The sequence below is a fragment of the Cyprinodon tularosa genome, unplaced genomic scaffold (assembly GCF_016077235.1).
Source record: "Cyprinodon tularosa strain WSP-4 unplaced genomic scaffold, ASM1607723v1 ctg20, whole genome shotgun sequence".
In the NCBI taxonomy this organism is placed as follows: domain Eukaryota; kingdom Metazoa; phylum Chordata; class Actinopteri; order Cyprinodontiformes; family Cyprinodontidae; genus Cyprinodon; species Cyprinodon tularosa.
The window spans coordinates 1,282,564-1,295,725 of record NW_024038734.1 but is presented as its reverse complement, the minus strand read 5'-3'; the positions used below and the strand labels follow the sequence as shown (position 1 = coordinate 1,295,725).

General features: G+C 39.3%; 1 protein-coding gene across 1 annotated transcript; it reads left to right on the top strand.

Moving 5' to 3' along the window:
- The first annotated feature begins 1,964 nt into the window (after nucleotides 1–1,964).
- LOC119783231 (platelet-derived growth factor receptor-like protein) lies at nucleotides 1,965–9,994 on the top strand. Its single transcript, XM_038284628.1, has 7 exons — nucleotides 1,965–2,112; nucleotides 2,251–2,387; nucleotides 2,471–2,616; nucleotides 2,717–2,868; nucleotides 7,634–7,927; nucleotides 8,040–8,179; nucleotides 9,608–9,994. Exons 1-7 carry the CDS (start codon nucleotides 2,031–2,033, stop codon nucleotides 9,836–9,838), a joined length of 1,182 nt encoding a protein of 393 aa, XP_038140556.1. The 5' UTR covers nucleotides 1,965–2,030; the 3' UTR covers nucleotides 9,839–9,994.
- The last annotated feature ends 3,168 nt before the right edge of the window (nucleotides 9,995–13,162 follow it).

Sequence of the window (13,162 nt, the reverse complement as noted above, 5' to 3'; positions counted from 1 at the left end):
CTTCTGTCCACACCTGCTCCCAATTAATTGATTACTCCATTCTTTCTTTGGTATATATATACTCCTCCTCTGCAGTTACTGTTTGTTGGATTCTCTTTATTCCTTCACCCCCTCCCTCTATGTGTTCCCTTTTTCACAGGTTCCTGTGTTCCTTATTTAGTTATTTCCAGATCAATGCTTCTGTTTCTACCTTTCCTTATTAAATTTGCAAGAAACCACCTCAGCTTCCGTCTCTGCATTTGGGTCCTCTACAAACATCCACAAAACCTGACACCATTCTTTTTATATCAGATCAACATACTTAGTTTTGATTTTGATATGAAAATCTAACCATATAAACTTTGCTCCAACAGTATCTGCTGGATTTAGGTGTGTGTGACAATTAAGCTTGAATACTCTGAGATTCAGACATAAATTGTCATGAACCAAGGACAGATGGACCCAGTATTCAAGGAGAGACAGTCAGTAGGAAGGTTCAAAAGGTTTATTAAATAAAACAAAAACTAAAGTAGAGCTGTGGCTCGCGGACACTGCAGGAGGGGGGCGGGGCACCGCCCAATCTAAGACATTCTGCAGGAGAAACACAGGTAAGTGACCACGATAATCTGACAGAAGATGATTATCCTAGTTGGCCACTTACCTGGTTTAACAGTCCAGTCCTAGAATGTCCCCAAGGGCTGCAGTCCCAGAGGACATGCTGGAAGCCGATCCTGGTCAGGGATCCAGAACAGACAGGAACAGACAGGGACAGGATCCAGATCAGGCAGGAACAGAAACAGGAGGCAGGATCAAGACTTCCAGGCATCCACAAGCTCCCAGGAGGGTTCAGAGTCTGACAGGGTCCGAAAGCGTGACCAGGTGGTCACGCACAGGAGCAGACAGGATCAGGTGCAGATGAGCAGGCTCAGTGGAAGAGGGTAGCCGAGACAGGACGTGGAACCAGAACTTGATGCAGGACCTTTAAACTGGTCTCCTCACTGGAGCCAGGCTTACTTTGATAAAAACTGAACCTCCCCACATATAGAGCCAAAAACCCAGAGGACTCAGTGGGGGAGGAACAGTGGACGATTAGGAGAAGAGACAGACACAAAACCCTCTTTCCACTGTCCGCCAGGATCCAGGGCATGAACCATGAAATAAAAAAAACAGAGAGGCTAACAGAAAGACAAATAATGATCTGGCACTGAATGCTCAGGCTGAACTGAATATAACCAAGAGGAAACAGGTGAGAGGAATAAATTATAATTGAGGCAGGGAGGGAAAACTACAGGTGAAAGGAATTACTAATTAAGGGAGAGCAAATAGGCCAGATCATGACATAAATAGTAACAGATGTTTGTTTTTCCAGGTTGTTTTATTTCCTAAATCATTTTTTGGAAATTTTAAATTTGTCAACAGCGTCTCTATTTTTTGCAGTTTTTGGCCTTTTGTTACAGTTCACCTCAGCATGCATTATAACCTACAGTGGGTGGGGGGTAGGTAGTAATAAAGGAGGCCTGTTAACTCACTGAGTCTGTGACATACAGAGGTGATACTATTTGTAGTAAACACATATTAAGTACAAAGGTTTTAAGGCCTTATCTTATGATGAAGCAAACAGTGTTACAATCATCCTGTTCCCCCATACATTATAAGTTCAGAGTTTCAAGAGCAGGTTGATTAATGTTTAGATTAGAATAAACATTTTTAACAAATCTATGTTAAATAACACAACAAAAAAGGCATTTTATTTTAAACGGATATGTTTTTTATTTTGCCTGAGTTTTTAATTGGGTCACAGCATCTACTGTGCACCAAAAGTTTTTAACTGTGCAGCATTTGTGAGGGCCGGACTCTTGCTGCCAATGCATTCTTCCAGTCCAGCAGTTAAACAAACAGGCTCTGGGCCCTTATTGGTCCAGGGACTCCTGAGGAATTTATGGTCTTAATGCTCTGCTTTTCAGCTGAAGGAAATTTGATGTTTTGGTGCAGAGGTTTCTCTGTGCAGCACTAAGAGCTTACACACCACGCTGGTCCTAAACAGATCAATCATGCGTTTGCTGATGGGAACCGAGTCCAAGTGGAGGCTGTGGCTGAGCGCTATCTTTCTTTTGGCTGTAATCTGTGAGTTAGGTAAGTCATTTCTATGCACTTTGTAAAATAATGAGCCAACAGAAATGCTCATAAAATAATCAGGCATATAATTAATAACAGATTAATGATACCAAACAGCTTTTAACTGTATTAACTGTCATATACCTTTACATTCAGAAGCCAAAATAGAGACGACATCCACAACAAAAAAACCCAAACTTGGAAGAACAACAATTAAACGGCAAAGAGCCGAGACGGATAGAGCAAAGATCAAACCTACAGCTGCAGCTCAGACCAAGGCATCACTCACCCAGGTAGGAAACAGTCAATTACCAATGGAGATGTGCATCTCTTGTCTGTTGATAGAAAATAGATTTTAAAAAATGACTGCATTAAGGTTGTTGGCAGAGGCTTGTTTAAAAAAGTTGGAGAGACTCTGAGTGTGCAGACAGGAGACACACTGAGCCTGCGGTGCAGGGGCAAACCTGTGCAGTGGAGCGTCCCTCCTAATGTGGAAGAGGATGAGGATGAAGGAAGGCTCATGTAAGACACATCCTCATCAGTTTCTGTTATGTGAAATGAGGACAGGAGAGTGGAATGTGCATACTTAGGTTAAATCTTTGTCTCTGTTTTTAATCTGCAGGATCACCCAACAAGAGAAATTCAGCTCCCTGACATTAGTCAACACTACTGTTGCAGACACGGGGGAGTATACCTGCTATCCAATGTACCGTGAAGACAGAGACTGCAGGAGGGTGTACAACAAAGCTGTTAAAGTCTTCATCTTCTTTCCAGGTAAGACAGAAATGTGTTTTCTTGGTTTTAATGTTGTGGCTTTCTTAAGTGTATTAAGAATCCTAAAAGTTTTCAGTTTTTAATTGCAGTACGGAGATCTCACAAGAAAATAATTTTGAAGCCTTAATATAAGTATTTTTACTACCTTAAAATTAATTATCTTTGTGGTGTATTCTTTACTTTTTCAGTGGATTTTTTATTTTAATTATTAACCCATATTTATCTGTTTTCCTGGATTATAAAATATGTTGAGACAACAGGAGCCAACAACACATTTCCAAATTAGAAAGACAAGAGAATATGCTAATAAGCTACAGTAAATTTACTTAAAATGTGTTAATCTTAAAGGTTTGAATGAAATACTAAAAGAAAAGAGCTACTTCCCTCAACCTAAAGAAAGATGAATAGTCAAATAAAAAATGTTTTTAAAATGACTGCTACTGTAACTTAACATCAAGGATCTCCTAAGTTTGGGGTCTACATCATCAAGTCTCCATGGCAACCATCGGATGCTTTCTATATGTCGGCTGGTTGTCTGGGGGTGATTATAGGAAAATACATTTTCTGTCCTACCATCACAAACATTGTTCGCTGAGACTTTGACTGAAAGTGTGTGCGTTGGTCAAATTACACTAAAACTGAGTTTTTTGCAAAAGTCAGTGAGGATTTAGAAAATGGTTTCCTAAACATTTCAGCCTGTGACCAGGAAATAGCAATGTGACAGACCAGCAACCCCCTAAAAATTCATATTATTATTTCACTCTATTATTATTATTATTATTTTAAAATACACAGTGTCATGTTGGGTTGTGGATACTAGCCCAAATGCAGAACACACTCGGAGACTGGGGAAAAAGTTCAAAGGTTTATTGGAAAAAAAGGTTTGAATAAAGAACTGATTCCGGGTATAATCTGGTTCAGGACTGGTCACGACTGGTTTCACTGCAGAGGGGGACAGGACGGTTAGCAGAAGCGCAAGTAATTTTGCTGATTGAATGAGTGCAGGTCTGTACCTATTCAGAGGTTTGAGCAGAGCGGCAGAGGGGGGAACCAGGAGGGTCCAGAGGCTGTTGGCAGGTTGAGGGCTGGGCAGAGGCAGAGCTTGGCTAGTGATTTTGCTGATTCTGATCTGAACTTCTCTTTCAGTTTCTTCTGTGAGCAGGCAGGCAGATATCTGACAGGTTTGATTCTCCAGGGTTCTTCAGCAGTGTTGGGCACGTTACTTTGAAAAAGTAATTAGTTATAGTTACTAGTTACTTCTCCCAAAAAGTAACTGAGTTACTAACTGAGTTACTCCACAATAAAAGTAACTAGTTACTAGTAAAAGTAACTATTGCGTTACTTTTGCGTTTCTCGCCCCCGTAACCCTCACCACCCAGCCCCCACCTTCTCGCCGTGTGTTTCCAAAGCCAGCTGAACAGAGCGGACGACAAAGACAAGAACCTGCAGAGAGTTTTGCATTTATTGCAACTCAATGTAAATGACATCAGGGGGGAACGCGATGTGAAGTTTTTAACGGGGCATTCAGATCTGGTGAAATTAATAACTGGGGATGTCTAATTCTGAAATCCTGTGTGTTTGGGTTGTTATAGATACTGCAACATCTATCTATCCATCTATCTATCTAGATGTATACTCTGTGTGTGACATAAAATATGGATCTCCATCCCTGCCACAAAGGCCATCAAATAATGCTTAAAATAAAAAATACAGTAGGTTGAGAAGGCAGAGTATCCATCCATCCATCCATCCATCCATCCATCCATCCATCCATCCATCATCCATCCATCCATCATCCATCCATCCTTCCATCCATCCATCCATCCATCCATCCATCCATCCATCCATCCATCCATCCATCCATCCATCCATCCATCCATCCATCCATCCATTCATTCATCCATCCAGATTTCTCCCTTTCTCCATACAGGCTATCGTTTCTGGCTGTTGTCAGGTTTCTGGCTGTTGTCAGGTTCATTTGATCGTTCACGCTCTCCATAGTTCTCCTGTGGCGCGAGCACAGGGTGACTGTTGCGCGCCTTTAGCGAGCATGCGCGTTTTCTGTCGCTTGCGCGGTGACTCGTGTCGCCTGCGCGGTGACTCGTGCCGCCTGCGCTGTGCGGAGATGCAGAGGAAACCGTCTGTGATGGGGAAACGCAGCTCGACGTAACACCGGTATTTCCATCAGGAAAACGCTGTTTTGCTGCTGGAGTCATCCTCACTCTCCATCTCTCTGTGTGTGCTGTACGTTAACACCCGCCAGCAGAAACACCCACCTACCCAACTGACAGACGGAATCTCACTATTCATCAGCCATTCTCATCCTCCCCTCTCTCATGACAAGGCGCACACCTCTGGATGACCTAAAAAAATAATCTTTAATATCTCTTAAACAAAAGTAGCACAAACAATATTTTTTTCTGCACAAATCTGCACTGACGTTGCACTAACCATTCAGTCTATTTGCAGAGTTTTTTAAGGTGGGTGGGGTGTCAGCTTCACGCAGCTGCGCACGAGTCCTATTATGAAAAAAGGTTCATTGTGCGACCTGAGTAACGCGCAGTAACGGGGTGTCTGCAATGGTAACTCCGTTATAGTTACAGTCAAAGTAATTAGTTAGATTACTCGTTACTAAAACAAGGTAACGGCGTTAGTAACGGCGTTACTTTCAACGCCGTTAGTCCCATCACTGTTCTTCAGTGATCAGACAGACTGGTTTCAGACAGAGAAACTCTTCCTGAGTTTCAGACTTCAGACAGGTTCTTCCATAACTGGCAAAACACTCTGGCGCTGGAGTGTTGCTCTGCCTCTCCTTAAATGCTGATCTCCTGATGAGCAGATGAGGAACAGCTGGTGAAGTCAGCTCCAGCTTCAGGAGATCCAGTACGCCCTCTGGTGGGGAAAGGTAGACAGAACCCCAGACCCCAACAGAAGCACAAACCCCCAGGAAGGGATCCTCAGCGCCCTCTGGGGGGCAAGCCTCAGGATCCCAACACACAGTGGAATCATTATATTCATTTTATTTTTTTATTAATTTTAATTTTAATTTAATTATACATTTTAAATGACATATTAAATGTATGTTTTATTATACATGAAATCAAATTATTTAATTGTGTTTTATTTTCTTCAATTCAATGCTATATTTGATAATATATATTTAATAATATTGCAGGTACTGATCAAATAAGACATTCATGTGTATTTATTACATTCACGTTTATGTATTTCAGGGTATATTTTGGCCCTCCATATACCTCAGAAACCATATCACAATAATTGTTAAAGCCGTCTTATGACCCGCCACTTTATGTCTCTCGACCCCCTGAGGGTTCATGACCCTGATTTAGGAACCCCTGATCTAAACAAGAGATCAACAACAAGGTGTCCATTAGTGCCAGGTGATCTACAAGGACCCCGTTAGGGCGTCCTCAAGCCTGTTCTAAAAATATCACAGACCTCCAGTAAACTTCATCTAAAATGTTATCTTATCCGTTGTTATTCCTTTTTTAACCCATTTGCGGTTATTTAGGGATGGGGCGACAGTGGCGTTGGATGCAGGAGTTTGCCCTGCAATTGGACGGTTGTCGGTTCAAGCTCTGGCGCCGGCTTTCAGAGTCGTTGTGTCCTTTGGCAAAACACTTCACCTGCATTGCCTACTGATGATGGTCAGATGGTGGCGAGAGTGTACGGCAGCCTTGTTTCTGTCAGTGAGCCCCAGGGCAGCTGTGGCTACAATGTAGCTAGCCACACTCAGTGTGGGCAGTAATGGATGAATGACTGAATGTAGTGTAAAGCGCTTTGGTCTCCTGACTTGAAAAAGCGCTATATAACAAAGGTTTGAAAATGACATACCTTTAAGAAAAGAAGTAAAACTGTTTATTATATGAGATTAGGTATGTCTTTTGACACCATGTAGAGTGTTGATTTTATGTATACACATGTTAATTTTATGTATACACATGCATATTTTTATCCTGTGCGGGCAGTGCTTTTATTTTATTTTATTTACTTTTATTTATTTTAGTTATTTTATCTTTTTTGTGCAGCACTTTGGAAACCTTGGATTGGATTAAAGGTTGTGTGATGCTTAGGGCCTCTTTTTCTTCAAATGGTCATAGAATCGGTTAAATCTGATGAAAAAGAACACAATAAAAAAGCAACAGAATAAATTACTTACAGAGATTTGGGCACAATGTAGTTTAGGTTAAAATAGGCTGATAAATTTCTGTCTAAATGAATCTTCCCTATAATATTAAATGATGCCACCGCAGTGAAACAGTTTCACACATCTTCATTAGAGACACTAATTTAGGGTAGAGAGTACTATACTATAGTTTGTGCCAGTTTTTCAGCTGCATCCGACTGACATTATCAGCCTCTCACATCTTTTGATGCATAAATGATGGCTGTGTGTTTCCTGGACGGGGCCGCCTTTTACAGCTGTATCTCTTGTATCTCTGCTTTTTTCTCCTTGAACCCAAGTCGGCCTCAGCAGATGGCCGCTCACACTGAGCCTGGTTCTGCTGGAGGTTTCTTCCTGTTAAAAGGGAGTTTTTCGTCTCCACTGTCGCTACTAGCATGCTTAGTGTGAGGGATTGTATTTGAGTCAACGAGTCGATGCAATCAGCTGGTTTTCCTTAGATAGAAAACTTTGTATCAATTTGACTGTATGATCTGGTTGAACTGTAAAGTGCCTTGAGATGACTTGTGTTATGAATTTGGCGCTATATAAATAAACTGAATTGAATTGAAATTAAACCAGATCCACGAGAATTATTCGTCCCATCGTCGAACCACTATGAAATGATCCAGCTTAGAAGAAACTGGCCTGCAGTCCTGCCCTGCCAGGTGACGTCGCCTGAGGCCAAAGTCACTCTGCATCGTGAATTCCCCCCGGGGGAGGTCCCAGTGGACGGGACGGAGATCTCCTTTAACAACAGGAAGGGCTTCACCATCCATCGGCCACAGCTTCATCACGCAGGAGTAATGCAGTGTGTGGCCCTGCTGGGAAACCTGAGGCAGAGCTCCACCAAGTACATCCTCATCTATGTAAACTGTGAGCACCGCTGATGAGTTCATGTCATCATGAGTTTAAATGGTGCAGAGATCTGCTCTGACATTAAGTTAAAGTTATGAGAAGATTTTTTATTTTCTATCCCAAACACTAGATCCAATTGCTCCTCCTGCTCCAGTGATCAAGGCATCATCAAGCTCAGTGACTGTTGGGGACAACCTTCGTGTTACCTGTGCTGCAGCGGGAGAACGGGACGTGCTCATAGAATTCAACTGGGAATATCCGGGACAGCAGGTAAGGGATCCGATTTAAAGATTTTCCACTGACCTACACTATTTATGGTTGTGGCAAGAAAAACAAACATTATTTAACTAAACTTTTCTACTTTTTTATTTCGGTACCAGTTAATATTATTTTTAAATTAATGTAGAAATTAATCATCTTAATTGGACATATCCCTTTGGTCACATTAACTTTAGCCTTTTCTAAGAGTAACGTCTTTTTTTCCCCATGCCTGTTTCACAAGTTGAATTTTTTAAACCGCTCTGTTGATGCATGGTTGAAAAGCAATTTCTGATTTTCATTTTCTCATCTTCAGACGTTCTTTATCTATTATTGCTTTTGTGAAATTCAAGTTATTTCTGTGATTGTGGGTTTTTCTTTCATTAAACGAGGCGTACCAGCAATTTTATACATGTGGGTATATCAAAACTGTATCCTGAATAATAAAACTGTCATATGGATATGTTAGTTTTAATGTGGTTAGCTGGATGTGCTCTCTTTCATCACTCTTGACATGAAAAGTGGCTCATAGCTCTTCTGCTTGTTACTTTCCTGGAACAAAGCATACATAGTATTTATGGATCAGTGCTTCTGTGTTCCTCTTGTATCTCTCCCTCTGTCTTCTTGAACCCCCAGTCGACCTCGGCAGATGGCCGCTGACACTGAGCCGGGTTCTGCTGGATTCTTCCTGTTTAAAGGGAGTTTTTCCTCTCCACTATCACTGCATACAGGCCTGCATTATGAGACTGAGACTAATAGACAAGAGCCAATAATAGGAAGAGCAGGGAAAAAGCTAAAAATCAAGGACAGAATGAAATGGGAAATCTAATATTTCTTGGTTACCTGACTATACTACTAAATTATTTGTCTGAAAAGAAACAACAAATTCCTGTATCATGCTGATAGTGGAAATATTTGCCATCCTAGGCAGCAGGATTACTGCAGTCTATGCAAGAACAAGGTAACTATACAGTCGTAAAGAGAAACTTTGTGCAATTCTGGTTCTGTTTTGTAATGATTTCCATGTAATTTCCATATATTTCCAGAAGGAAAACCCTAATTGATAACAAAATAACATGATGAAACTGGACCTGAGGTGGAGTGAACATCTTATTCCCATAGAGAAAAATGAGTAGAAAGGTCAGAGACAGCAAAGCACTAATAGGACAAAAGTAGTCAGAGGGAGCAAGTCTGAAACCAGTCATATTAAAGTAATGTCAATACAGGTGAAATCATCAATTAAATCCTATAAAATATTTGTATTTTACTCATTACTGCACTAGAAAATAACAATATATCATTTAACCTGCAGAAATGACCTAAAATATAAATAAGTTTCATCCAAAAAACTCATCTGATCATTTTGACCTATTAAGGAGGCTACATATAACTCAGCTTGAAGTTGTTTCTTGTTGAATGGAGTGTTTATCCTGCTTACAGATAGGGAGGCCTCTGTACACAGAAGAGACGAGGATCCCAGTGAGCGGAGACGCCTCTCAGCAGCAGTTTCAGTCCGTTCTCCAGGTGGATGAGGTGAGGGATGTGGACCAGGGAACATACACCTGCACTGCCCAGAACCTTCAGGGGGCCAAGTCAGTGTCCACCACAGTTAAAGTGCTCGCAAAAGCCAAAGCTAAGAAAGGATCACGCTCAGATGGACGGAGCCAGTGAAAGGAGAGAGGAATCCGAGTGGTCACATATAAAAAAATACAACTAAATAACATATTCTCCCTTTGGTGGCTGAGTGATGAAATCATGCTATAAGAAGCAGGAATATTTTGAGGCAAAGGTCAGTTGTTACAATTTGGAAAATGAAAGTTTTTTTGTACCGAACAAATGTGTTTACATTTTCCCAAGTGAATTTACAATAAAATGTTTCAAAGATGAACAGTTTTCTTTCTTTCAAAGTTGATTTTGTGTTATTAATGTTCTCCTTGTTTCATTTATGAAACTTTCTTGTAATTTCATAACTCAGTCCTTGGTCCAAAGTGTCTGTGTGCACAGAGCTTTGCTGTAATTGGAATATTACTATTTGTTTTTGTTTTTTTTTGTTTTTATAAAACATTCAGATGCTAATTTATACAAAAATACATGTTAACATATCACTAACACATGAAAACCTCTAAGCATCTGTTTCGTTTTTGTTTTGTTTTTTCAAATTATGTTCTTGGAAGAAGTCCGGTTTTAGATTAATATATCAACATGTTGAAATATCAAATTAGGACTAATAAGGTTGATCATTAAACAGATAGTCAGAAAATCCTGCAAAACTTACTGCTGCGTTTTCCCCGGAAAACAGGCCTCAGGTTGTATTTCTGTAATGCATAATTTTTTTCCTTACCTTAAACAGTCTTTCCTATAAAAATGTATAGTTTTCCTTATTTTCTGATCCAAATTTCAGGATTTCTCTTTCTAATTTTAGAGCCAAATTTATGGCTATATATACTTTAATTAAAAGTATAACTTTAATGTTGAATTTTAAATTAATTAAAATTATCTCATAGAAATGAGACGGGGTAACTCAATAAACGAATCAAGTTTTCCTAAATTGCCCAGGAATCTGCTGCTGGTTTTGGTTTCCAAAAAGTTCTAAGAAGAGAAAAGATGTTAAATGCCCTAGCTTAACATATTTTAAAGTTGCTTTGAAGAAGGCATAATTCATAGATACTCTATCAATGTTGGTCCTTGTATTTAAGCCGGAAAACTTTTTTTTATGTATGCTATAAGTCAGGGGTCTTCAACATTTTCCAGGCTACGGACCCCCAAACTGATGGCGAGATGAAGCGGGGACCCGCTAATTATATATATTGTATGAAATTGTCAGAGATGGCAAAAGTACTCACTTTCCGTACTTGAGTAAAAGTACAGATACTTGTGTTAAAAAATACTCTGGTAAAGGTGGAAGTACTGATTAAACTTCTTTACTCAAGTAAAAGTAACAAAGTATGGGCTTGTAAATTTACTTAAAGTATAAAAGTAAAAGTAGAAACCACTTTTTTCATGCCGTTGCCTACATTTTAAATGGATGTCTGCCAATAGGACTAGATAATCCGTGTATCATTCGTTCTTTCTATTTTCAATTGTCAATCAAAAAACAAAAAATAAAAAATTGACTGGTTATTTTGTTTTTTGTTTTTTATGGTTAAACCAAAAACGAAAAAAGGATTTGTTTTTCATATATCAATTCTAAGCTCAGATCAAGAATACGAAATGGAAAAACGCAGAATTTGATTTTAATATTTAATCGGTACAGTTTACGTGACCCGGAAATAGCTCTTTGCGAGGCAGTGGGGTGATGAAGTGGCTACCATGGCGACGCTAGAACGCTGTTTGTTGTTGCTAGTTAAAAGTACAGTGCACAGAAAAGTTTCAAGAAAAAAGTTATACCTGGAAAATCCTGCTGATTTTCTCCGTTGTCATGTCCTCCTCCTTTAGAGTCACACGCTTGGATCCTCGACCGTAACTGTCCATGGCTGATAGGTCCGACTGCCTTATCTGGTGCAGCTTGATCGAACGTGGTGGGGGTAAGCATAGATATCCATAATAAAGCCTTTATTATGGATATCTATGGGGGTAAGCCAATTGTTTTTTTTAGCTAAAGCTCCACCAAACTTCCGGGTCACGTAAACTGTACCGATTAAATATTAAAATCAAACTCTGCGTTGCTGTCCGTTTTTCCATTTCGTATTCTAGATCTGAGCTTAGAATTGATATATGAAAAACAAATCCTTTTTTCGTTTTTGGTTTAACCATAAAAAACAAAAAACAAAATAACCAGTCAATTTTTTATTTTTTGTTTTTTGATTGACAATTGAAAATAGAAAGAACGAATGATACACGGATTCTAGATCTCCGTTGTGTTCATTTTCAATCATCTCGTCATCCATGCTACTATGCTAACGCCACCGCCACCAAGCTGCAATGATTTGCCGCCAATGAATACCGCCGAATCTGTCGATTCGTCTTGTAGTGGTGCGTCAAATGCAACGTAGATTCCCATCCAATTAGATTGAATTTGGTATTGATGACGTGAAAAATAATAACGGTAACTCCATTGAAATGATTCAAAACTAAAGTAGCGAGCCAATTTTTTAAAATGTAAGGAGTAGAAGTAAAAAGTCGCCATAAAAATAAGTAGTAAAGTAAAGTAAAAATATCAGAAAAATCTACTGGAGTACATTAACGAAGTATTTGTACTTCATTACTTTCCATCTCTGGAAATTGTGTTATATCAAACTGGTCCTACAGTCACTCTATTACATATGGAGTAATGTAAAGAAAGTTTTCTCCCTGGGATTTTTAAAATATTTCTGATTCTCATTCCTGGTTGGTGGGACAGGCGTTGTGAATGAAATGGTGCCCAGCTTGAAAGAGCTCCTGTGTGTCGCTGAATGTGAGCATTGATGACTGAAAGACATCTTCTGCCTCCATTAATCTGTTTACTACAGTGTGTTGAATTAATGTTAATGTGCATTTAAAGACAGAATCCTGTCTTTAAATGCAGGGGGTAATATAGAAAATAAAATACTTTTTTTCTCTACCTTGAATCATTTGTCGGACAGATACTTTTAGTAAAAACACGATGAAGTGGTAATCTTGTTTAAGTAGAAGAATTTTTGGGAGCTCTACCCACCTCTGATTTTCATGCTACATTTAAATAGAAAAGTCTTGCAGAACACACGTAAATGTAAATTAAAAAAAAAAATGCAATCCAGATTTTTTCTTTTTTTTTCTTCCTTTTTTATATTTTGTTTTTCGAACCAGATAATTTTAAACTGTGTTTTACAGATCAGATTGTCTTCAATTACAACCAAATAGCAGAACTCGCTCTTTTGACCAATACAAATGCATTTCCTGTCCTCCAGAGTAAAGCCTGCCCCTCAAGGTTAAGAAAATGTGATCTGTAATGCAATTTGCAAGATTTTTTTTTATAGAATTCTCACATAAATTTCAAAATTCTGACTTTTTTCTCAGAATTGTGACTTTTTTCCAATA

Coding starts and splice junctions, on each gene's coding strand:
- LOC119783231 (XM_038284628.1), top strand. CDS start 2,031: ATGCGTTTGCTGATGGGAACCGAGTCCAAGTGGAGGCTGTGGCTGAGC. Junction 2,113..2,250: donor GGCTGTAATCTGTGAGTTAG/GTAAGTCATTTC, acceptor CTTTACATTCAG/AAGCCAAAATAGAGACGACA. Junction 2,388..2,470: donor CCAAGGCATCACTCACCCAG/GTAGGAAACAGT, acceptor GACTGCATTAAG/GTTGTTGGCAGAGGCTTGTT.